Source organism: Panthera onca, chromosome D1, assembly GCF_046562875.1.
Source record: "Panthera onca isolate mPanOnc1 chromosome D1, mPanOnc1 haplotype 2, whole genome shotgun sequence".
Classification (NCBI taxonomy): domain Eukaryota; kingdom Metazoa; phylum Chordata; class Mammalia; order Carnivora; family Felidae; genus Panthera; species Panthera onca.
Window position 1 is genome coordinate 103,085,388 of NC_138348.1, and position 23,322 is coordinate 103,108,709.

Consider the following 23,322-nt stretch of genomic DNA (forward strand, 5'->3'; position numbering starts at 1 on the left):
CAATCTCTTGCTCTTAGCAGATACCTATCTGGCAAGAGAGAGGTGACAGAGACAAGCAAGTCCTGAGAGGCCACCTTTAAACCCAACCCTAAGACGCCTCTCCAATCCTCAGCCTGGGGACCATACGTTGCCACCACAGGGAACCATCCAGCTGCCAGGCTCCCCCCTCCCCACTTGCCCTGTCTCTGGGAAGACCCTGAACCCCAAAGCTCAGTGTTCCGAAAAGAAAAAAAAAAGGAACAAGTACAATCCACAGGTCTTTGACATCTGTAATTTTTTTCCCCCTTCCATTGGACCAGGACATGGGAAAGCATGAGAGAACCAATCTGGTTTCTGGTCCCAACCCTTCCAGCCCTTTTTCTGTCAGACGGATGACCCAGGCCCCTGATGATATGCCCTGGCCACCCCCATGCTGCTGCTGGAATCAGAAAATCCATCAGCCAAAGACCATATTCCTTCCCAGTGGCTCCGACGATGGGGACGAGACTGGTATCAGGGGAGATTTCTCAACAGCCATGGCTCATGGTGCCCAGAAAAGGGCAGGAGGATGGAGAACAGGGGACCTACTGATCCCTGGCAGGACTGGACTCCCAAAGAAAGGCCACCCTCAATCAGGACTAGAGGCACGGGCCTATCTACCTTCCAACCACACCCCAAGATTGTCAGGCATGCCATTTCTCCAAGGGGTCTTATAAATCCTATACTCCAGGCTAGTCTACATCAAAAAGCCCACAGTCCTTTCTTTCCAGGAAAAAAAAAGTGTCACTCCCTTATTCAACCTTCCAGTGGCTCTCCAGTGCTGCAGGTAAAGTGCACATTGCTTTGCTACTCAAGGCCCCCACAATCTCACCTCATCCCTCCCTTCCATAGCCTACCCTCTCCCCCCCCCCCACCCCGCCCCCGACCCCAACACAGCCTGTACATCCCGGCTACACTGCATGTCATCGTGGTGGCTTGGGTCTCCCCTACCAGTTCCTTTCAAAATTCCATTATTCCCACCAGTCATTTTAAGTTCTACCACCCTCTGGAAAGGACACTCTCCTCCTGCAAGTTCCTCCTAGAATTCTCCCTGACTCTTTGTGTCCAACACCTTCTTTGGTCATTTCAGTCAAACATCTCTCCTACTGGGCGTAAGCTCCTTGAGGGCAGGGATGCTGTAAAGCTCTCTCCAGTGGTGCTTAGCCAATGTCTGCTGGCTGCAAAAACGAATGACGCTCCCAGGACAGGGGCAGGCCACAGAAACCTGCAAACCCCTCAACAGCCTGCAGTCAAGTCAAAAACAGGAGCAAGGAGTTCTGGGTGTGCTCACTTACAATCCACCAGTACTGCAGCCAAGCCGTGGGAAATCCTACCTAATGGGAAACCTTACACCAGCAAATCCCAGAACCAACCCGAGCCACCGCCTGGGTCTGCGGTCTCTGCATGCACATCTCACAGCCAGGAATCACCTCTTCAGTGACAGCAAGGAGTGGCAAGGAGACAACAGGTCGCCGATCCCCGCAGCAAAGGGTGGGAAGGGAGCTGTCAGAGCGAGCCCAGGAGGAGCAGCTTTGCAAAGCATCCAAGGTGGTCACTCCTCCCACCAGGCCTTGTTTTTTTCCCCAAACCGTCCCCATCCCAAACGCACCTCTGGGAACGCAGGGTGTGGCCAGATCTATCCTCATTAGTTAATGAGTTAGGTTATTTGTTAATTTAAACTTATCGTTATCATCAGGTATATCTCATAAACACTTGATTAGTTAACGCACTCAAATAGAAATAAAAACTTCAATTAAACTGAACATTCACTACTACCATTTAGGGTCTTAAAAAAGGAAGGAAAAAAAAGACAGAGAGAGAAAGAGAGAGAGGGGGGAAGAGAAAGAAAGAAGTGTCTCCAAGAAGGGCCTCCTACAGGGCAAACTTCTAATTAAACAAATTGTCGATTTCAACACAATGAAAACTGATTTAGGAGTGTAAATTTAGTATTCTAGTCACTGAAAATAAAACCTCATGTTGTCGGTCTCCTACAGGCTGATTTCCTCAGATAGGGAAACGCAGAGGAGAGGAAGACAACGTGAGAAGGGGCAAGAGACAAGAAGGAAGAGCAAGCCAGAGCGTTTCATTCTTTCATAAATAACATCTCCGCAGAAATCCGCGCGGCCTGTTCTCAAGCATCAGAGCAGCTCCTGTCTTGCGTCCTCCTTCACCCCACCCCTACCAGATTAGAAAAAAAAAAAAAATTAATCGCATATGATGACAAACTTGGCTCAGCACTCACTGTACCCACTGTACCCACAAGGCTGGCTCACAGCCAGGCCTGGCCGGGTGCCAGAACTACAATAACAAACACAGGCCACGCTAGCCAAGAGGGGGTGGGGGCAGCCAGCGCGCCCAGCAAGGAAGTGAGCCAGGAGGAGCACCGTTCAAGCTCGGCCGAGCACAAGAAAACAGCAGGAATGTGCCTGGTCCGAGGGCAGCAACCACATTCAGGGGAAGGCGGGGGCACCGGGACCCGCACCCAGATCCCAGACTCGCTTCTCCACGGCCTGCCCCTTGGTATGGTCCCCGAGGTCCTGGAGCATCTATTGTTCTGCTAGGCTCTGCAGTGCGGCCCCAACCCTCGGGGACGGTCTGTAAAGTGGGTCTGCACAGCACATGCTCAGGGGCCCGAGCCTGCTGACGGCTCCCAGCAGGGAGCCTGCAAAGCCGGGCAGCAAGAAACATCTCGAGTCCTCTAAACCGTCAACAGAGTTCTGTGATCGTGCAATGGAGAGAGGAGTCAGAACGTGTAAAACCCCACTTCCCTTGGCCCCTAGAATCCGACAGGAGACCCGGCACTGCTGCCTGGCCCTCCACACCCCTCCTCTGGGGCCTTCACTGTTTCACAGGGGGCGTGAATGATTCAGGAAGTGGTCCAGCCTCCCTCTCAGCTCGTGTTGCTATTTTATTTTCAAGACATCCCAACGCAGGGGCGACAGGTACGCGGGAGAACGACACGGAAAGGAGCAGCAGAGAACAGAAATATCTAGCTCCTTTGCAGGCAAGGAGCTGTCTGCAAAGGTGAATGAAAGCACTATGACCCTCTCCCCCTCCCCCGGCCAAATCCTCTCTTCCAAGGACACTGGCAAGTGGGTTTCAGAGAGACAAGTCATTTTGCACAATCAGACTCTGTGTCGAGTAAGATATGAATGGAGAAGAAAGCCTAGGGAGACAGGACCCAGCTCCCAAAGCTGCCAGGACATCCGGAGGAGACCATGGGAGCCCAAAGTGGCATCTCAGGCAGAGCACATCCCTAGGCGGTGGCTGGCTCCGGAGGGGGTGGTGCAAAGTCACTCATCTTGTCTGAACTGGGGGCTCTGGGCCCACCAGCAAGTGCATAAGCAGTGCCTCTCCTCTCTGCCACTCCCACTGAAGCCACCAACGCTGCAGAGACTAGCTCGCTCACATTCAGCCGATACGGGTCGGCGGGCTCCCGGCTGCCCCCCAGTGAACCTCTGGGTCACAGTCTAAACCGTTCGTCTTGTAGGAGGGAGCCGGCAGGAGACTGGAGCTCCCCTGACACAGTCTTAGCCCTCCCAGGCCACACTCACTCATCTGACCACCATCTACTGACTCCAATAACGTGCCTAGCAATGTGCTGTACATAACGGGGACACCCCATCCCCAGTAGCTTACAGCCCAGCAGAAGAACGAAGGGAGAGGGAAACTACTTTTACAGAGAGCCTATCACGGGTCAGGCCTAGTGCTCAGGGTCTGAGGTGAGCGTCACAATTTCTCCAAGGTAGAGTCAAGCGCTCTCATCTTACAGATGAGGATACAGAGGCTCCAAAAGCTTACGTTTTTTGCCCACGATAACGTGGGCAGGAGGTAGGTTTCCAAATTTCTACCCCGGACTCCCAAGGAGGGGAGATAAGGCAGGTCCCTAAACAACCACAGCACAAAGAAGAAAGACTGTGCCCGGAGAGCTTCAGATAAAGAAATGCGGACACCCAGAAGCAGGCAGGACTGCTCCTGGCTGAAGGTGGGGAAGTGTGGAGGATGGCATTGCTACGGGACCTCAGAAGATCCGGCAAGGCCGGGGAAGGGTTATTCAAGCAGAGGGAAGGGGGTGAACAAAGCCACGGAGCCCAGAAAGCAAGCTGTGTCAGTATGCACGGGGAGCAAACCAACAGACGGGTCTGGCTAGCGTGCTGGACTCAAGGAAGGGGCAAGGAGGAAGGATGCTCGCTGGGCCAAGTTCCGGAGTGGGCGAGGAAGCTTTAACCACAGGCTGAAAAGTGTGTTACCCGCGTGGAAGTGTCCAGCACCTCACTGTTGGAGACCACACAGGGGCCCGCACTAGGAAGCACATAAAACAGAAGACCCACACTCTTGGCACTTGGGGGGTGGCCAAGCCAGTTGGCAGACAGCTTTGAAACCCCACACTGAACCCTAAACAACCTACCAAACTGAAGGGAAGCGAAAAGATACAGGGTGCAATTTATAAAAACAGGACAAAAGGAGTCCATGAGTCCCGAGCAGCTGCTGGACACAAGGGTATATGGACTCAGGACTCCAGGCCAATGTGGGATGGGTGGGCAGGACGAGGACGGTTCAGTGGAACAAGGGGTGAGGGTGGGCGACCCCACCGAGAGAAGAACGGAACACACGAAGATGTGCGGACAGAGAGCGCGTGCTGAGACAGACACCACCTGGCGTGGCACAGTGCCTGGATCTGGAAGGGGTTGGGGCACTTGAGGAGACGCCGTGAGGGCCAGGGAGAGAGCATCCCATGCAGCACCGAGCCACACGGGCTCTGCAGCCAGACTGTGGTGACTGAAGCATAAAAAGCACCAAACAGCATTGACATGACCGTGCGAGCCACGGGAAGACAGACTGCAAACAGCCAGCCAGACCAGAAGCTTCTGGGGTAAGGTGATGGGAACATGCTCCAGGGGCAATGTGGGGGAAAAGGAAGGTGAAATGGAAAATCGCCATTTACGACACACCACATATATGCCAGGGCATGTACAACAGATGCTTTTAACCTACATTCTGTCCCACAGTTTCTTTAAAAAAAGGACACAAGTTAGGCAACACCTGCCCTTTACAGATGCACAAAACGGGGTTCAGAGGACAGATCCACCCCAGGTCACAAAGCACGTATTACAGACGAGGTTTGAACGTGTGCCTAACCCCAAAGCCCGTGCTCACTTCACTAGTGCTGGGCGCAGTGTGGGACAAAGACATCCACACGTGCCAGTAAGAAGATGGCCTCAACTCTCCCCCAAAATGTGACCCTAAGGTTGAAAGGCATGGGAATCAGAAGAAGAGAGCACTGGCCCTGACAGGGAAGTCTGAAGGCCTCTGCAACTGAACCCGGACACCCCGCTGGCCTCAGAGCAGCACCATCAGACCCGGTGTATCCTTCCCTCCGCCAAGGAGAGCTGGGCACGCTGCATGCCAGGTATCACTCCGTTTCCCGTGCTTCGGGGAACAGAGCAGCTTTGCCCCAAACATGGGCAAAACCCCCCGCAGCCACACAGCCAACCCCCCTAGAACTGGGTAAAACTACCTTGCAAAAGACAGCACGAGGTAACTAGCTCTGTGTTCCTAACCTGTTCAATTAAAGGCTCCCGTATTAACATGACCCCAACAGTCAGATTCATGAGACACTGAGAACCGAATGCCACAACTGTTGTGCTAATGCAATTGTCATGTGCTTTGGAAGGGAGATCACACACAGGGCACTGGGGGCTAACAAAGCCCTAGGAATCCCAAGAGAGCACGAGGACGGGTTTGTGTGGACGGTCACACCATTAGGACGAACTCCCTGCTCCATGAACCTGGAGAGAGCATCCACGAAACACGGTGGACCACAAGCCCCGGCTGGCAGTGGGGACATCCGGGCTCTGAGCGAGGGCAGGGGCAGTTGCCTGGGCTCAAATGGGCCAGTCAGGGCAGCATCGCCTACCTGAATGAGCCAGTAAGTGCATTCTTAGTCGCAAACTATCCAGGAACCGCTTTCCGCAGAGTTCACACCCGTACGTCTTCATCCCACTGTGCAGCTTCCTGTAGGGAGAGGAAAAAATAGGTTGCGGCTGCTCTGGCTGGACAGGAGGCAGGCCCACCCTCACCTGAGGGCTCTGCGGACATCCCTCCAGTAGGTGGGCAGGAGGGAGGGGAGGTGGAAGGCATGGGGGCTACAGATGGGCACTGACGGAGACATCCCCACATGCTCAGACAGCCGAACGTGCCCCTCTTCCCAGGGACCACTGCCAAGGAAGAATCTATTCCTGGTCTTGTCCAAGAGCTAGAGAACAGGGCACTTCCTACTGCTTTACCGTAACACTGGCACACAGACCAAGGGGGGAAAGAAATCAGATCCGATTTCAGGGTGAGAAGGAAGAAGCACGGGACAGTCAGTCAGACATAACGCTCACTGTCGAACCAGCACTGGGCGTCCTCGGAGGCCACCGGGCCTCTGCTCCCCTCGGTCAGGTCATGCCCCCCACTGCGCTGCAATTGTGCACGTGCCGAGCTCCCCCACGACACCGTCAGACTCTGAAGCGGTAGCACATGTACCCTTTCTCTCTCCCATCCCCAGCTCCCACGACAGTGACTGACACATAGTAGGCTCCGAATAAGCTTATTAATGAATCGGTGCCTTTATGGGCACAATAAAGCCGCTTCTCTCTTGGGGCATCCAGATGTTCTCAGAGCCGCACATATGTGTCTCTAACACGCATGCCCTTCCCCTAAGGCCCAGCTTAGAAGATGTCTTCCTTCTGTTTTGACCAGAGGTTGAGCCCTGACAGGAAGATTTCAAGAAACTGGGTAACATCACCCTACAAATGCAGAATGGTGCGGAGGGTAACGGTCATTTGGTTTTCCAGGTGCTTTCACACCCTTCATCTCATTTTACCAACACTGCAATTCTGAGTCGGGCCTGACACACAGAACCACCCCAAGACGACAGAGGTCCTGGTAACAACTGGCCAGAGGCCCAGCCTGCAACAGAGCTCCGATCCCGAGCTGGACCTTTCGCCCCAGGCCCCTCTGCTCTGTCAGAGGCCGGCAGCCGAGTCGGGTAAGACGCAGGGGAGCAGGCAGGTGGCAAAGAGCTGAGCGGTGGGAAGAAGGTCTATGTGCTGTAGGCCGGCAAGGATCTGAGCTGCTGGCTGGCGTGTGGGCCATCTGGCCTGAACACTGACTTTCTTCCCACCCACACTCCTGTTCTCAGGCCCTTACTTGCCACTGCCAGATCCGGGATCCACCTCCGCCCCCGTCTCTGTGCCTTCTTGCCCTACGGAACAGAGCAGGGAACGGCAGCCAGAGGCACGAGCTGATGGCAGTAGGGCAGAGAGTAGAGCATACAAAGTCCCCTTGGAGTTGACAACCCATTGCAATCAGACGGTGACGGGCTAGGATCACGGTAAAAGGCTGGAGAGCTGCAGGTACTGATACACACAAGACCGCGGGTGTGGAGGGGAAGTGTTACACGCCCAAGTCAGCAGCACCCGGATCTGAGCCTCGGAGCCCAGATCACGACCACTACACCGAGCCACCCGCCGCCACCACCTTCCAAATCCCCTAACGAGAACTCAGTGGTAAGTCAAAACCACGCAGGCCCCCAGGTGAGCCTCCTGAGTGCCACAGTCTATGGGCCACAGTGGCTTGAGGATGGCACGCCATGTCCACGCCCAGCCCCCTTCACAGAACTCTTTCTCAATCAGGCTGTTTTGTTTGCTCGCTTTCCCTTTACTTCCTTGCCAAAAGCAACAAATAATTTCTCAATCACACACACACACACACACACACACACACACACCCTCATCCCTGATACTGTAGTGCGCCCCACCCCCATATTATCTTACTCGTGGCCATGGCTGATCCAACCCAATTGGGAAATAGTAACCGTACAGAACATTTTAACTGAACATTCTTAACTCCAAATAGATTTCACAATGCTGGACACTGGGACATGTCCTAATAGCGTTCTGGGCAAACCATGTTTTTAAACACATGCCCAGGCAACTAAGTGTGTATGTGTGCGTGTAAACACATGATAGACAGTATTCCTGCCACTCACCCAGGCATGGCAAATGTTTGCTTTCCTAAGACATGTTCTGTGGAGCAGCAAAAACTCAATTCACAAATGGTTCGGCCGGTGAACCTCTTGCACGCATTCACGGTCACGTGTGGTGGAGGGCAGGGCATGGGTTTCCATCCCATCGATTTCCATCTTTTTCTTCACTCGTGATTTCTTACCTTCCAGGAGTGCCCACCTCTCAGGGAGCAGCTAAGCGGAGGACCAGCACCTATTTAGACAGGTTTCCCAAAAGGACCCTGGAGTGACCAGTCTTCCAGTATCAGCAGCCATCAACCAGGGTAAGCATCCCAACCCACCTCTTCTCCCTGCAGGCTCCAGACCAAATCTCTGACCCCGACGAATACTTTCTGGGTAACCCCACTGCCTTTCTTCTGGATGTGAATGGATTTGCCTGGCAATCAGTGAAAGTGACTTTCTTGAGCCACTGGACTAGCCTGGTGTGAAAGGTGGTAGCCTCTTGCCCTTTGCTGGAGGGATAGCAAGGTACAGGGAAGGCTGCGGGGCCAGCAGCCAGAAGACCTGGCTCCTCAGCCTTACTCGGCCATTAACTTGCTTTATAACCTTGGACAAATCATGCTGTAACAACCTCTCTGCATCTTTTTCACCTGTGAAGTGATATGGGGGACTTCTAAGGCTTTGATCCCTTATGGAACCTAAATTTTAACAGTCAAAACTCTTACTCATGGGGTGCCTGGGTGGCTCAGTCGGTTAAGAGTCTGACTCTTGATTTTGGCTCAGGTCACGATCTCATGGTTCATGAGATCAAGCCCCACGTCAGGCTCTGCGCTGACAGCAGGGAGCCTGCTTGGGACGTTCTCTCTCTCTCTCTCTCTCTCTCTCTGCCCCTCTCTCGCTTGCAGGCAAGAGAGTGCTCACATGCGCACGCACTCTCTCTCAAAATAAACAAACATTATTAAAAAGATCTTCTTCCTATCATTTTGCCTAGTTTCCAAGGAATTTCCCTAAAGGGCATTATTATTATTATTCTCTCTGAACCACATTCCACTGTGCGATGTCCCATGACACCTAGGCAGCCAGGCTAGGATAGCCTAAACAAAAATCGACACCCAACCCTAAAATCGATACTCATTTTAAAACCTTCTAATCCAGACAACCTGAGTTTCTTCCTTTACTCACTTGTGGTCTATTTTTCAGTGAAAGAAACTTCTGGAACCCATCAGCAGCCTTTCTTTGGAACCATTCCGCTGCCACGCATTTCTCAGCCTTCAGAGACACAGATGTCCTATCTTGTCTGATCCTTGGGGTAAGGACACTGCCCTGTACCTGACCCACTAACTCAGCGTCCCACACAGGTTGCCAGAGGTGAGTGTGGCATCCATGTGATCCACACCAAGTACAAGGACAAAAGTCCTGCCCCACTGCCAGAGAGACAAGGGCAAAGCACACTAAGTTCAGAAGAGAACAAGGAAGCACTTTACAGCCCTAGGAGTTGAGTGAAGCCCAGCACTGGTTTGCTCCTATCTTTCGTTACTGTTCAGAGCCCCAAGGGAAGGATGTGGAATGGAAAGGTGAACCCTTCCAACCCATAGAAAAAGGAAATGGCAGAGAAGAATCTGAGTGCCTTCAAGAGACTTGGCTACCAGCAGACTCTCTGTATAGCCTGCAGAATGACCAAGGAGGAAACAGAATTCCAGCTGGCTTCTGAGCAAAAGTGCAATTTGTATGAACCCATGGTCTCTCACTCTGCAGACCACAACCCATGCCCTGCCCCCCGCCACTACCACTATACTATGCAAGTCATTTTGATGAAAATGGAAATTCTGTCCACCTCCCTCTTCCTCACCACACACACATGTTTTCCCAGTCTGGTCTTGTCTTTTCGCAAGGTCTAACTGCTCATGGCCATCTGAGGTCACCAGCCTCCACTACAGCACAGGAAGGAAGGACAGGTGGGGACATCTTTGTGCCTGTCTGCATAAGTCCCTCGGTTTCACGCTCCCTTCTTTGAGAAGCAGTCCTGTTGCTGAACGCCATTTTCAGAGTAACCCAGTTTCAGCATGGCCCCAACACTTCTGTTCCATGATTGCTGGAGGATCCATCCCCACTCATGCGTCAAGTCCCCGCCACGCCCTCCCCACCTCCTCCCGCCAAGCGGTGGTGCTGTCCCAGCACGGCCCACAATTGGCCCACTGGGCAAACCCATCTCGAATGGAACAGACTTTCAATTATGTCCAAAAAGACAAAGAAAAAATTAACCTTTGGCAGGTTTCTAGCTATTTTCTCAAGAGAGCTGAATCATTATGAGAAATTAGAGCTAAGCAAATCTGAACCTTTTAACAAGTAACCAGAGAGAAAGACTCATTCCTTCTCACTGATTCTCAACCACACAACCCTCGCCAGTCAAATCAAGCTAGCAAGATACATCGAGCCATCTCTGTGCTACTGGGAGTCTGACAAGTCATAGATTTTGTCTGCTCTGGACTATAAACTATGTAACGGCAGACGCCATGTTGATTTTCCCTCTTCTTCAAGGGGTCTAGTTTTAATTTTTTAAATTTTCTTGATGTTTTTTATTTCATATTTGAGAGAGAGACAGAGACAGCAGGAGGGGAGGTATAGAGAGATGGAGACAGAATCTGAAGCATGCTCCAGGCTCTGAGCTTTAGCACAGAATCCGACGTGGGGCTTGGACTTACGAGCAGTGAGATCATGACCTAAAGTCATCATCTCAGTGAGATCATGAGCTAAAGTTATACACTCAACCGGCTGAGCCACCCAGGCGCCCCACGTAGGGTCTAGTTTTCGAAGGGATTTGCTCATTTCTGCTAAAGAAGCTCCTCCATCTAAGGTAGGCTCGAGGCATCCCTCCTCTCATCTTTAACAGTATTCCAAGCACAAGAACTTCGTGGACACCTCCAACCCAGTGCTGAACTCTTGTCCTATGGCTCCTGAAGTCTGCAAAAGGAAGGCCAATGCTATTTCACAGCCACACAAAGCCTGAGCTTCAGACCAACCCCTCATTCTCAAGATGAGCCTTCATCTCCCCAGTGTACCTAGAACGTAAGAGCAGAATGAGTGGCAGCAAAGAGAGACCCATGCCGTTCTCCATCCTCCCCTCCAGACCCAGCTGACCGTAACAGTGCTCCCTAAGAGCACCTTCTGTGTCTACTCTCTGAAGGAAGAGTTCAGCCCGTGTCTATCCCACAGAGCCAAGGGCCACAGGAAAAATGCTAGGAGAAGGGCCTGAATGGGGGCTCCAGGCCCAGCAATGCCCACATTCCATTTCTTCCCAAGTTCTTTGGCCAGAGACAGAAGCAGTCAAAGCAGGCCAACAGGAAGGTTTAGAGAGGGAATTCAGTTCCAATAACCCAAGAGCTATACTCCCTCTCTCCCTCCCTCTCCTCCTGGGGATCTGAAAGTGCCTGAACTGTGAGTTTTGCAAGGTAGACCAGCAGTGAGAACTTGAGTCTGTCCACAGGGAAAGTGAGTGGGAGGGAACTGCCCATCTTTGAAAAATAAAGTGGGGAATCCATCTTATAAGGACTTTTTTAAGGTCACGTTTTTCTTGTTCTCAGCTTAAGTGATCCCATACCCTGAACAGCACGTGGCTCCGGCCAGTGCGGCCTTCACGGTCCTTCCAACAATTCACCCCCTTCTTGGTCTGAGCTGTTCCACATGCAGAAGCCACCCTAAAGCCTGGGGCTTTTGCTTTCTGATCCCATGACCATCAGCTTGACCTATGCAGTGCTTCTAAGGGGTACTCAAAACAGGCAAGGACAAGACAGGAGATTCTGAGAGTCAGATCCCAAATGATGCTCTTCTCTCAAAGCCTGCTGCCCACATGGAAACCAATATTCTCCAAGGTTCTCTTCTTACCATGGGAACCTAGCTACCACCACACCGCCTGCTTCTTCCTCTCCCTGAGCAGGACCTGACCAGCTGGCAATGGCATGCTGCCTTGTGCCCCATGTGGCCATGAGACGAGGCAGGTCCCTTCACAGAGCTCTGCCAAGACTCTCAGTCTCAAAAGCAACAAATGATTCCCAAGCACCATGGTCAGAGAACTCCACCCTGGCCTTGCTCACCTCTCCAACCAGAAACAGAACCAAGAGAGGACAGAGGAAAGAGCTTATATACTTCGGCAATGGGCTTATTCCTTTCTCTAAGACTCGTAAGTTCGAAACACACCTCCAATGTCCACTGACCTTTAATTCAAATGGCAAGAGGAAGACCAAAGAGCCAAAGCATTCTGGGCTCCAATTTTTAGAAGGCATGAATGAAAACTTATCAGACTATCAGGAATGTACTCCCCAGAGCAACTTCCAGGGAGATTTCACGGTGTTTCCATATTCAGTTCAATCTCCTGAACTTTCTACACATGCCTTTCTGTGGGGAAGGGGTACTCTGAAAAGAGCTTGCTCTACTGAAGGCCTCTGCCCTAAACCAGGACAACTGGAATACTCAAGGAATGTTCCCTACCTTCTAAGGGTGACATCATCTTGTCCCAAGGGAAGGTCTCTTACGGCTACCATCAGTGACACATTCTAGTCCGAATGGGTCATTACTCACATCCAGTATCATTCTCCTTAGGAGCAAGCCATGTAGAAGTTCTTCGAAGCTAGAAGCTCTTTGAGGACAGGGAATAGGTGTCTATTTCTGCGCCTAAACCCTCAGCACAGGTGCAGACAACCAGAGCTATGAGAGAAGCTACTGCTAGGTAAGCAGGCGCCAACCAGCCTGAGACAAAAGGATACCTGGCCACTGAAACCCCGCCCTGGGACTGCCTGGGATCACAGAAGGGGCCTGGATTGCCCAGGGTGGGGGTGGGGGAGAAAGATTAGTTCTAATCTTGGTGGGGGAGTGGGTCACTTTCATTTTCTCAAGGCATAAAGGAAATTATCCTTTTACCCACTTTTTTTTTTAATGTTGAGATTAGACAGTCATTTGACAAGCTGTGAATGGGGAGCTGGTATTACCACAAATTATCCTTGTAGCGATAGAGTTCCTTGCTCCCTGACTAGTCAATATTAATAAACATTACCGAATGCTTTTACAACACAATTTATTTTTTAATATAGCTCTTTATGTATGCCATAAAGTAAATATACCAATAAAAGGCAAGGATTTCAAACAACAGATTAAAAAAAACAACCAAGAACTAACAGAGGGCTAGTTAACGCCTTCCGCGCCACAAGATAAGGGCTGACAGGACCCACAGAGTGCGCCCCTCTCCTGGGAACCCGGACCAGGGGAGCTCTGGAAAATGGTGGCCATTTGGTTGCTTTGGGGCCTTTTAAAGGGAGAGGGAGAGAATAGCAAAGAAGGCACGTCTTCTCAAGGATCTAGAATAAAAGTGTAACACATTGGCTAAAACACTCTTCTGGGGGAGGGGGTGGGCAGGAGACCCAGTGTTCACTCCAGCTCTGCTGGTAACCATCAAATGACCTTGGTAGAACCACTTACCCTCTGGAGGTTCCACTTTACGCCCTCTGCAATAATACAAGGGTTGAGTTAGATGATTTCTTAGGTCCTTTCCAATCGGGCTGACAACACTGAAAGGCTGTGGGGCCGACAGGAGCCTATGCTCACCAAATTATAACCACCTTCATGAAGGCTCCATCCCTGATTCAACCCCTCAGCCTCCATCATTGAGTCCAGAACAGAGGAAGGACTCGGTGCATTTTTGCTAAATGAATGAACAAACCAACATGAAGGGGAATGCAAAAAGAAAAACATAGAGGTAAAAAAAAAGAGAAAGACACAGAACACTTCCAACATACACACATATCCGTACAAGAACAGCTGTCTCTATTGTCCGAAAGAGAAGGCCTCCATGGGGTTCTTAGAAGAAGACCATGCATCACGCATGGAGCTGACTAAAAAGTGGAAGGAGCTGTCCTGAGCCTTGAAAACAGGGGAAAGGACAATGGCATTCCCCGCGGCCATAACCACACCAAGTACAGGGCTTTCCGATAAGGCTGCCCGTGTGGGTGTTAAAATACCATGTCAGAAATGACAAAGGGGCACGCTAATCTCCCTGCAGCAAATGCTCCTTGAAGGGTCTTCGTGGCCACTGAGCACCAGGAGGCCTGGGCTTCAGGCTGTTACGCAACGGGGCCTTTGTTTTAGAAGACCGAGTCCTTGTAAGTCATTTATTTGAAATATCTCCATCAACAAATTTCACCAAGAACAAAAGTTTTTCATTTGGGCGCCGGGCTACAGGATGATCTTATCACACACAATCTCATACAGTCTCTTTCAACAAGGTCTTAGCGCGCTTATCTGTGAAGTTCCTAGTAGCCAAATATGATTGAAATGTTCTATTTATGCTCACTGGATTAAGGAGATGTTGCAAAACTGCACAAAAACCTGGCACGTGTAAGCAAGGTATTACAGCGTGGGCAGTTAAGATCTGAGGGAAAGGAATCAATACACACTTTTGTAGTTTTCTTTCTTTCTCCTTCTTTTTTTTTTTTTTTAAAGAAACCAGGAAAGTTGTGCTTTTTGAAAAGGGAAGAGGAAAAATAGTAAAATGCCTTAAGATTTATAGCTTTTAGAGCTTTTTCCAAACCCAAAACAGAGCACCAGGATGCATGCGTGGTGACGTCAGCCCAAAGAAAACAAAAATAAATCCCAAATATTCTCTCCAGACCCTAAAAGGCCCTATAAGGGAACTGAACTATGGTTCCAGATGAGCAGGCGTTTTGGTTTTTTGCCCCTCACACCCATAAGAGGCCTCCATCTTAACCAGCACGAAGAGACAATTTCTCGGAAAACGGTATTTGAAAAGCTACAAATTCCTCCTTTATCTTCCTGTAGGGAGGCAGCATTGTTTCCTGGTAATCGAGGTTCATTTTTACACACTCTCACTTCGGCCACGAAGCCAAGATGCTACCTTCAAATCCCACACACCAGCCACAGATCCTCAGAGACTGTGGAAATTAACTGAGGTTTATTAAGGGCCTAAGAAAGTTCCCTTCGAATTAAAGCCCTCTGAAAACCTCCTTAATGTATATTGCCTCATTCTTTCTGCTTTAGTACACTGAAAATTAAATTACTTCTCTATGAGGATTCTAAGCCGTTAGAGCCATCTTTCTCAACATCAGTTATGAACACAAGATAAGAGATTGGGCAGATGAACCTGTAGGGACACCAAAGCACACTGTGGAAATTACTGTCATTTTAATGAAAGAAAAGGTAAAAAAAAAAAAAAATAGATATCCACCTCTTTTGCCGATTATTTTTTTCTTCCAGAAAAATGTAAAAAAGAAATCTAGTTAACTGAGGTTTTCTAAGAATAATGCTAATGCATTTATAGATCGCATCTGACTTTGAAAGGGATGCTCAGGGTCATCTCAACCATCCTGTGACTGGGGAAGAAAGTGCCACCCCCATTTTGTGGATGAGGAAACGGAGGCCAAGTGACTTAACTCTCCTCTCCCATGGGAGCAGGTGGAAGTCTCTAGACTTCTCACCTCAGGATCTACATTCACATTTGCCCACCTGCAGAGGGTCTATCCATCCCACCCAGAATGTTCTCCCAGAGCCCCCCGGTAAAAGGCACAGGAAAACCACCAGCAGGAAAGGAGGCACTAAGAGCACACCCAGGATTCACAGGACCCTAACCAGAGGAAAGCAAGAAGAAAGGAGCCGCTAGGAAAACAGAAGCCAAATGATGACACCCAGGGTCCACAGACAGGCTGAGTCTCGGGGCAACTTTATAACCTCCTACAGAGAAGACCTCAGGGAAGGTACACCGCCCTCATCCCTTGATGCTTCCTATTTTACACTCCGTCTGTTAATAGCCTACTGTGCGTGCCCAGCTCTGGAAAAGTAAGACTGCACTTGAACGGTGCTCCGTCAAGGTGGGTTATACATCAACACTACTCTGCATTACTGCACTTGACTGGTTCCCTTTCCAGCACTTGGCACAACTTACAGTTAACATAGTGGGTTTCCTACGAGAGTTCCTCGCCTCTCCTGGACCGCACGCCACCTGGACAGAGACCACTGTCCGCTGCGTCCTCACAGTCTGGCACAGTGCCAGGCTGCTTTGGTACAGAGCAGGCATTCAATGCATTTGTTTTAAAGAAACGGCTTTACTGAGATACCATCCACATGCCATAAGATCCACTCTTTTAAAATATACCATTTGGGGGGTTTCAGTCCATTCACTGAGCCGTGCGACCATCTCACCACCGTCTACTTCCAGAAGATCTCATCACCCCCAAAAGAAACCCTGTACCTATTACCAGTCACTCCCCATTTCCCCTCACTAACCCCCCAGTCTCTGGCAACCCCTAATCTACTATCCTACTCCATGGATTTGCTTATTATGAACATTTCATACAAATGGAAGCATACAGTGTGCGGCTGGCCTTTTACGTCTGCAAGAATTCACTTAGCGTGATGTTTTCAAGATTCATCCATGTAGTATCATTTATCAGTGCTTCCTTCCTCTTTATGGCAAGATAATACTCCATTGTATAGACATACCACATGTAATTGACCCATTCGCCAGTCAGCAGACACTGGGTTGTTTCTGCCTTTTGGCTGCTATGAATAACGTGGCCAAGAATACTGGCTTACAAGTTTTATCTTTGGACATGGGCTTTCACTTTCACTTCTCGTGGGTATATGCCTAGGAGCGGAACTGTTGGGTCATCCGGTACCGCTATGTTTTTAACCTTTTAACTGCCAGACCGTTTTCTAAGGCGGCTGCATGATTTTACATTCCCCTCGGCAATGTACCAGGGTTCCGATTTCTCAGTGCATTTTTGGACTAAATGAATAAATGAATGAGGATTCCTTCTGCTGTAGAAGCCAGCCGGGAAGCGGATAAACTTCCAAGGCTCCTCTGGTAAACTAGCATCTTCGTCTGCAGACGTGACATGCCACACTTGTGTTTAACAGAAATCCCAAAGAAGGCTATTTATATTTAGCTCATTCCAGAGAGAGAATCGAATGAAAAATTAAGACAAGGAAAGGAAAACACCAGACAGCCCAAAGCGGGTACTACCTTCTGCCTTCGCATGCGACTCCAACCCCGACCCTCCACACCCCATGTCCAGGCTCAAAAATTTAATAACACACACTCCTTAAACACATTTACATGAAAAAACAGGAGCAGGATCCCAGCTCAACGGCAGCTGACTTTGATTTGGTCGGCAGTGAGGGGAGCTTTATTTGACAGCCCTGTTGTCTGTGACAGGAAGCTTGGAAATGTATTTAATAATACTTAAAACCAAAACACACACATAAACAAAAATATCGCAGGCAAATCCAGGAGGGAGACCTACAGTGCTGGAAACGACTAAGAACATGGGCAAGCCAACAGCAAGGGCTGGCTTCTCTTCCTGAGCTTGCTGGAGGGGGGCAGGGTGTCCTGGAGCAGGCTTCAGGGACAAGTTCTGCTGAGGGCTCCCCAAACTTCTCTTTCCCCCTTGCCTTTCTTTGTCAAGAGAAGGCAGCCGTATTCCTTTCTGCACAGACTCCTTGCAAAGAACAAACAAACAAAGCCTGGGACAGAGCAAGGCCCCTGGCAAGCTGCAGGTAATTAAAACGGCCTGTAAATGCCCCAGCAGAAAGCACTTCAAAGAGACAGTAATTCCAGCAATGGCCAGTCAAGACTGTGTGGTGTAAAAATTATGAGTTTTCCCAACAGGGAGCTTTGTGTGAAAAGGACAGGGTTTGGTGGCAAAGGGAGGGCGAGCCACACAGAGGAGGCTTACAATTGGTGTCCGGACCCAGTGTGTGAGGGAGGCACTGTGTGTGTGTGTGTGTGTGTGTGTGTGTGTGTGTGTGTGTGTGTGTGTGGCATGCACGCAGGCAAGAGAAAGGGGGACGGTGTGCATGTGTATGTGTGAGAGCACACATTTATCAATGCCGAGACGCTCCAAGCGTGTGGGCACGGAGATAAAAGGCAAAATAAAATAAAAGCAACAGATACGCATCCTCTCCCCTGCTGGGCCTTGTTGTCACGGGGTGTAGCGGGAGGCTCCTCGGGCTCCTGCCTTGGGAGCCTGCAGAGCTGAGCCCAGGGTGCTGGAAATGCTGAACACCAAGCACCCCGGGACCGACGATGGCCAAGGTGCGGTCGGCTCTCTGGATGCGACTGTGTCCTTTCCATCTCACTGAGACACACGCTTACCAGCAGCACTCCGCATGCTACATTGTCTTACAACAGGATGCAGAAGAGAGGTTCCCGAATCTGACCCTGATCACACTTGCTGCATCTTCCATACTGCCCGCCTGGTGTCCCGGGCTCCGAGGATGCTACGGCCAGCCCACGGCGTGGGACTGATGCACACTCATCATATGGGTGGCAAGCTCCATGCACAGGGACTCTGGTCTCGCTCTTCTCACACAGAAAATCCAGCCTGACGTGCTTGTCGGTAATCACCTGACCACGACACTGTACATCTTTTTTTAAAGGCTTGTCGCTAGTGCATTTTTTTTTTTTTGCCTGTATTTTCCCTGCAGAGCCCTGATCACCACAAAGAGACATTTCACCAGGCAGGGGAGCCAGTGTCATCCTGAGGGAGCCCCCGTGGTCCCTCCGCCCCCAAAGCTGGTCCGCGTTACCCCTAACCTTTGACGCGTGTCTACTGCCACACCAACGGCACTCGGGCTGCACCTGCTTGCGTGTCTGTCTCTTGGACTAGATGCAAAAGCACCCGAAGACAGAGCTTCGCCTCATCCCTCTACATCGTCAAGCCCAGCAAAGGCACAGCATCGGTGGGTGCTCACAACATGTTTTGGGTGAGTGGGTGGGGACGTGCGTCCTGGCCACAGTGCGGGTCATGAATCAGTCAGGACCTGTGCAGACAGCATCCTGCGTGCAGCCCAGCACCCCACTGTTCCTCACCTTCCTCGGCCAGCCAGGAGTGCACGTGGCCACAGGAGCCCGCGGAGGGAAGGTGGAGGCGAGCCCAGGCTCACGGAGGCAGCACAGAACCAACACCAGCCAGGGGCTTTATTTCCCCATAAACCAAGTTCTGCTCTGCCTCCCTCACAGCGCCACTCACTAACTCCTCCCCGACATCACTGGCTTTAAGCCCACACATAAAAATGTCCTTTACTATTTTTATTTAATGAGCTTTCATTTTCCTCCCCCTCTTCGTAAATGAGAAAGGAAAGCCCACCTCCTAATGGGGATGGGGGAGAGGAAGCAAAGTGGAATCTTTTTAAAATGGGCCGTAACTTCATGAAAAGCTTTCTCCTCGCCAACACCCCCCCGCCTGCCATCCACGCCACCCCACCCCCTCCCCCCACCCCACGCCCTCATGCCCTTCCATCCCTCCCGCATCCTCCATTCTCGCCATTCAAAACAAGATGCATGGATTCTGGACATTTGATTACTTTTAAGTATATATTTTTCCCTCAAATAGACTGAATACAATGGTTAGGAAATGTGACAGAAAACTATTCTGAGTCATTTATTGCCTTAATACCCACCTTTGTCCAACAGGCAGTTTTGACAACAGCGATAAATTCCAAATTTATGTCAACAGAGCATATGTTGAACACCTCATTTCTGAGCTAAAGCGGCATGCTGCCCTATAAATCACCGTTCTGTTTGAAATGAAAGTAGATTACAGGCCTGTGTTATTGAGCAGTTAGAGCTATAGTCATATAAATCAGAACTTTTAACTCTAGGCAATCCGTTGTGCAATTAACTAAAGGGTACTTTGTCATTTCAAGGCTTGTGCACAGGCTTGGCAGGGCTCAGAGCTACCGGGGAAGGGGCAGGAAGGAAAAAAGTTTTTAGGCCACAGGAAGGTTCTCGACTACTGATACACCACACCCCACATCGCCTCATCCCCCAGCCGCCACCGTGAGAACCTGCCAACACGGAACCCTGGCCAAGGCAACCTCACAATGAGAGCTGCCACAAAGACAACATCACACCGAGGGTTGCCACCAAGTCGGCTCTGGATGCCCGAGCGCCTTCTCGTTCATTAACTGAGCATTTCCTGGACACAAGCCACGTGCGTAACATTGTCTCAGGTGCTAACATGATGCCAGAGACACCAGAAGTGATAACAGTAATGCCAATGACAATATTAAAATGACACTGATCAATGCAAAAGAATTAGAAGAACCCTAGACCTAGCTGAAGCACTATTCTGTGCATTTTTATGCATCGTTTCATCCAATCCTCAGAACAACCCTAGGGAGCCTTTGTTTTTATTTTGTTTTGTTGAGCTAGAAACTGAGGCATCGGCACCCTGGGTGGCTCAGTTGGCTAAGCATGCAACTCTTGATTTCAGCTCAGGTTATGATCCCAGAGTCGTGGGATCAAGCCCCATGTTGGGCTCTGTGCTGAGTGTGGAGTCTGCTTGAGATCTCTCTTTCTCTCTGCCCCTCTCCCTGGCCCACACACACTCTCTCTCTAAAAAAGAAAGAAGGGAAGGAAGGAAGGAAGGAAGGAAGGAAGGAAGGAAGAAATATATTCCTCTAAGCTAATTGGGCCATTCAGAATAAAAATATTTTTTTTTAAAAAAAGAAGGAACTGGGGCACCTGGGTGGCTCAGTCAGTTAAGCATCCAACTTTGGCTCAGGTCATGATCTCACGGTTCATGAGTTCAAGCCCCGCGTCGGGCTCTGTGCTGACAGCTCAGAGCCTGGAGCCTATTTCAGATTCTGTGTCTCCTTCTCTCTCTGCCCCCCTCTGCTCACACTCTGTCTCTGTCTCTCTCTCTCTCTCAAAAATAAAATAAATGTTAAAAAAAATTAGAAAAAGAAGAAACTGAGGCACAAAGAAATAAATAGGCTGCCAGGGGTCACAGAACTTGTAAGAGGCAGAGCCTAACATAAACCAAGTTCACAGAGCAGATAAGTTTAACAACTCGGATTCTGATGCCGATCCTGACTACAAATTCGAGGTCTACCAACAGAGTAGCTTTAAGACACTGGGGCCCTCTATAAGCCTCAGTTTTCTCATCTGTCAAGGGGGGGTAATAAATTGTTGCCTCAGAGGGCAGAAAAATGACACTGTGCACACAAAAGACTGAGCACAGCCTTAAGAACATAGTGTTTTAAACAAATGTTAGCTAGTATGAGGCTGAAGAAGAAAGATAAACCCTGTCGCTGCCTGGCCAGTTCACAACCAGGCTGGTGAGAAAGAGACAAAGAAAGAATCTTGAAAGCAGAATGCAGGCATGTGCCAAAACGTCACCAAGCGGGCAAGTGTGAGTGCACAGAAGAGAGCAAATCAGCAGCGGGTGGTGTGGCTGGAGGCAACCTGAGGACACGGTGAGACTGGGCAGGTCCCTTGAGTGGGGGGGGGTAGGGGGAGGTGGGCTTTGCGGGCTCTGAAGGGCTCTGTCTACCCATGTCAGGGAATAGTGAAAATGGAAAGGCCTTGGATGAGGGAGATCTCCATGTGATGGGTGCACCACAGGAGCCAAGCCCTGCCAATATGAACCAGTCATGCTGGACCAGCCCGTGGGAGCCCGGCCTGGTCATCCACAGCGGTCAGGTGGAGAAGTGCGCAGGGATGAGCCCGCAGGGATCACACAGCGGTCTGGTTATGCAGAGTCCTGAGACACAGGCAGACTTCACTGCAGTCCTTAAGCAGCTGCCAAACATGCTCCTTGGAACAGAGGGGCCGGCTGGGAAAGGAAGGCTCCGATGGGCAAGGACTGTGGAAAAAGGAGGGACCGAGGAAAGTGTACAAATTCCACATCGAGGATGAGGAGACATCCAGAGATAGTAGCCAGGTCAGCCTTCGAAAGCAAAATGCCAACATCCCTGCCATGCACCTGTAAGATACCTCTGTGCCCCGCCACCCCCACGCCCCCCCCCCCCCAGAAGGTCCAGGAAGAGAAATCCGAACAAACTGCCTGTATCACCTGACCGGCACCCGTGCCTGGCTCCGTGGAGTACAAGTTACCACGGAAGGAACTCAAACGAGCTGCTGCCTCTGTCTGAAACCCGGCCGCAACGTCCACCCGATTCAAGACGCCAACATCTACTCATCAGGATGCAGATGGAAAAAAGGATGCGTGGGGAGGGGAGCCGCGGTGTTACTTCTTTCCCTCTGTCGCCCTGAGCTGGTCACCCACGCAACACGGCTGGAGGGGGCAAGAACATGCAGGTCCCCTTTCTCTCTCATGAGCCTGGACAGGCTGAGAATCAGTTCGGTGTTTGCTTGGCATGGTGTGTGATACCACAGCAGCACGAGACCGTAATCTGCCCCCGAAAACTTACCGCCTAAAGAGAGAAGATGATACACGACAGAACACAAACCAGTTCTGAGCCCACGCGCCAAGTGGTAGGTCCTGACTACAGTCGCCACATGCAGAGTCCATGGGAATCGAAATCCCAGAGGCCTCCCTGAGCAGGTGGGCTCTGGGCTGGGCTCAGAAGACACCAACGATCAGGGCATCTGGGTGGCTCAGTCAGTTACGCGTCCGACTCGTGATTTCGGCTCAGGTCACGCACGATCTCACGGCTCGTGGGTTCGAGGCCCGTGTCGGGCTCTGCGCTCACGGCGTGGAGTCTGCTTGGGATTCTCTCTCTCTCCTTCTCTCTCCGCCCCTTCCCCACTCTCTCCCTTTCTAAAAAAATAAATAAAGCATTTTAATAAAAACTAAAAAAGAAAAGGAGACACCAAGGATCATGCAGGCAGAGAAGAGAAGACACTTCAGATGAGGGTGAAACAGGCACTAGAAAAGCATCGTTCCTGCACAAGGTGGGGGAGGAGGGGGCAAGCCAGGGACAGGTGAGCGGGAGGCGAGCTGGATGTTGAGGAGTCCGTGAAAGGAGTTTAGCCCAGTTAGGAGTCAGCGCTAGGATGGGAGCAGGTCGGGTGCAGAGCAGGCACAGAGGGAGCCATCCCAGGTCCCTGACAGAGGGGGGAGGGGGGCCGTAAGGACAGCGGTGGTTCCAGAGCAGAGGTCAGGCGTGCTCCAGAAGCCCGCGAGGCCCACCCTTCCGGTCATGACATATGGCACTGAAGAACATCTGGCCTGGGACGCCGGCCAGACACTCCCTGACTTCCCCCACAGCCTCCCATTCACAGACAAGTGGATTCCACGCAGGGATAGCAGGGTGACGGAGCCTTCCTGCCACCCACTCTGTGTCTGGTCACTTGCCAGGGTGCTCTGTCTTGCTCCGTAGCTGAATGCCAACAAAGCAAGAGAGCGCCGGCCAGAAAGCGGCACCCTCTCTGAGAATCCCCTACTTCATACACGCGGACGAGCAGGCCATGTGGCCACCACACGCCCCTTCTCTCACCATCTGGCTGAGCGAACGGCTGGTCTCTGAGGAAAAGGACGCAG

General features: G+C 50.9%; 1 protein-coding gene across 4 annotated transcripts in view; it reads right to left on the reverse strand.

Moving 5' to 3' along the window:
- Positions 1–23,322, reverse strand: part of ZBTB16 (zinc finger and BTB domain containing 16) — a 193,281-nt gene that overhangs the window by 87,813 nt on the left and 82,146 nt on the right. For all 4 annotated transcript variants that reach the window (XM_060604793.3, XM_060604791.3, XM_060604788.3 and 1 more), the window contains one exon: positions 5,936–6,033. In XM_060604793.3, coding sequence (XP_060460776.1) covers positions 5,936–6,033 — 98 coding nt within the window. The remainder of the gene's footprint in view (positions 1–5,935; positions 6,034–23,322) is intronic.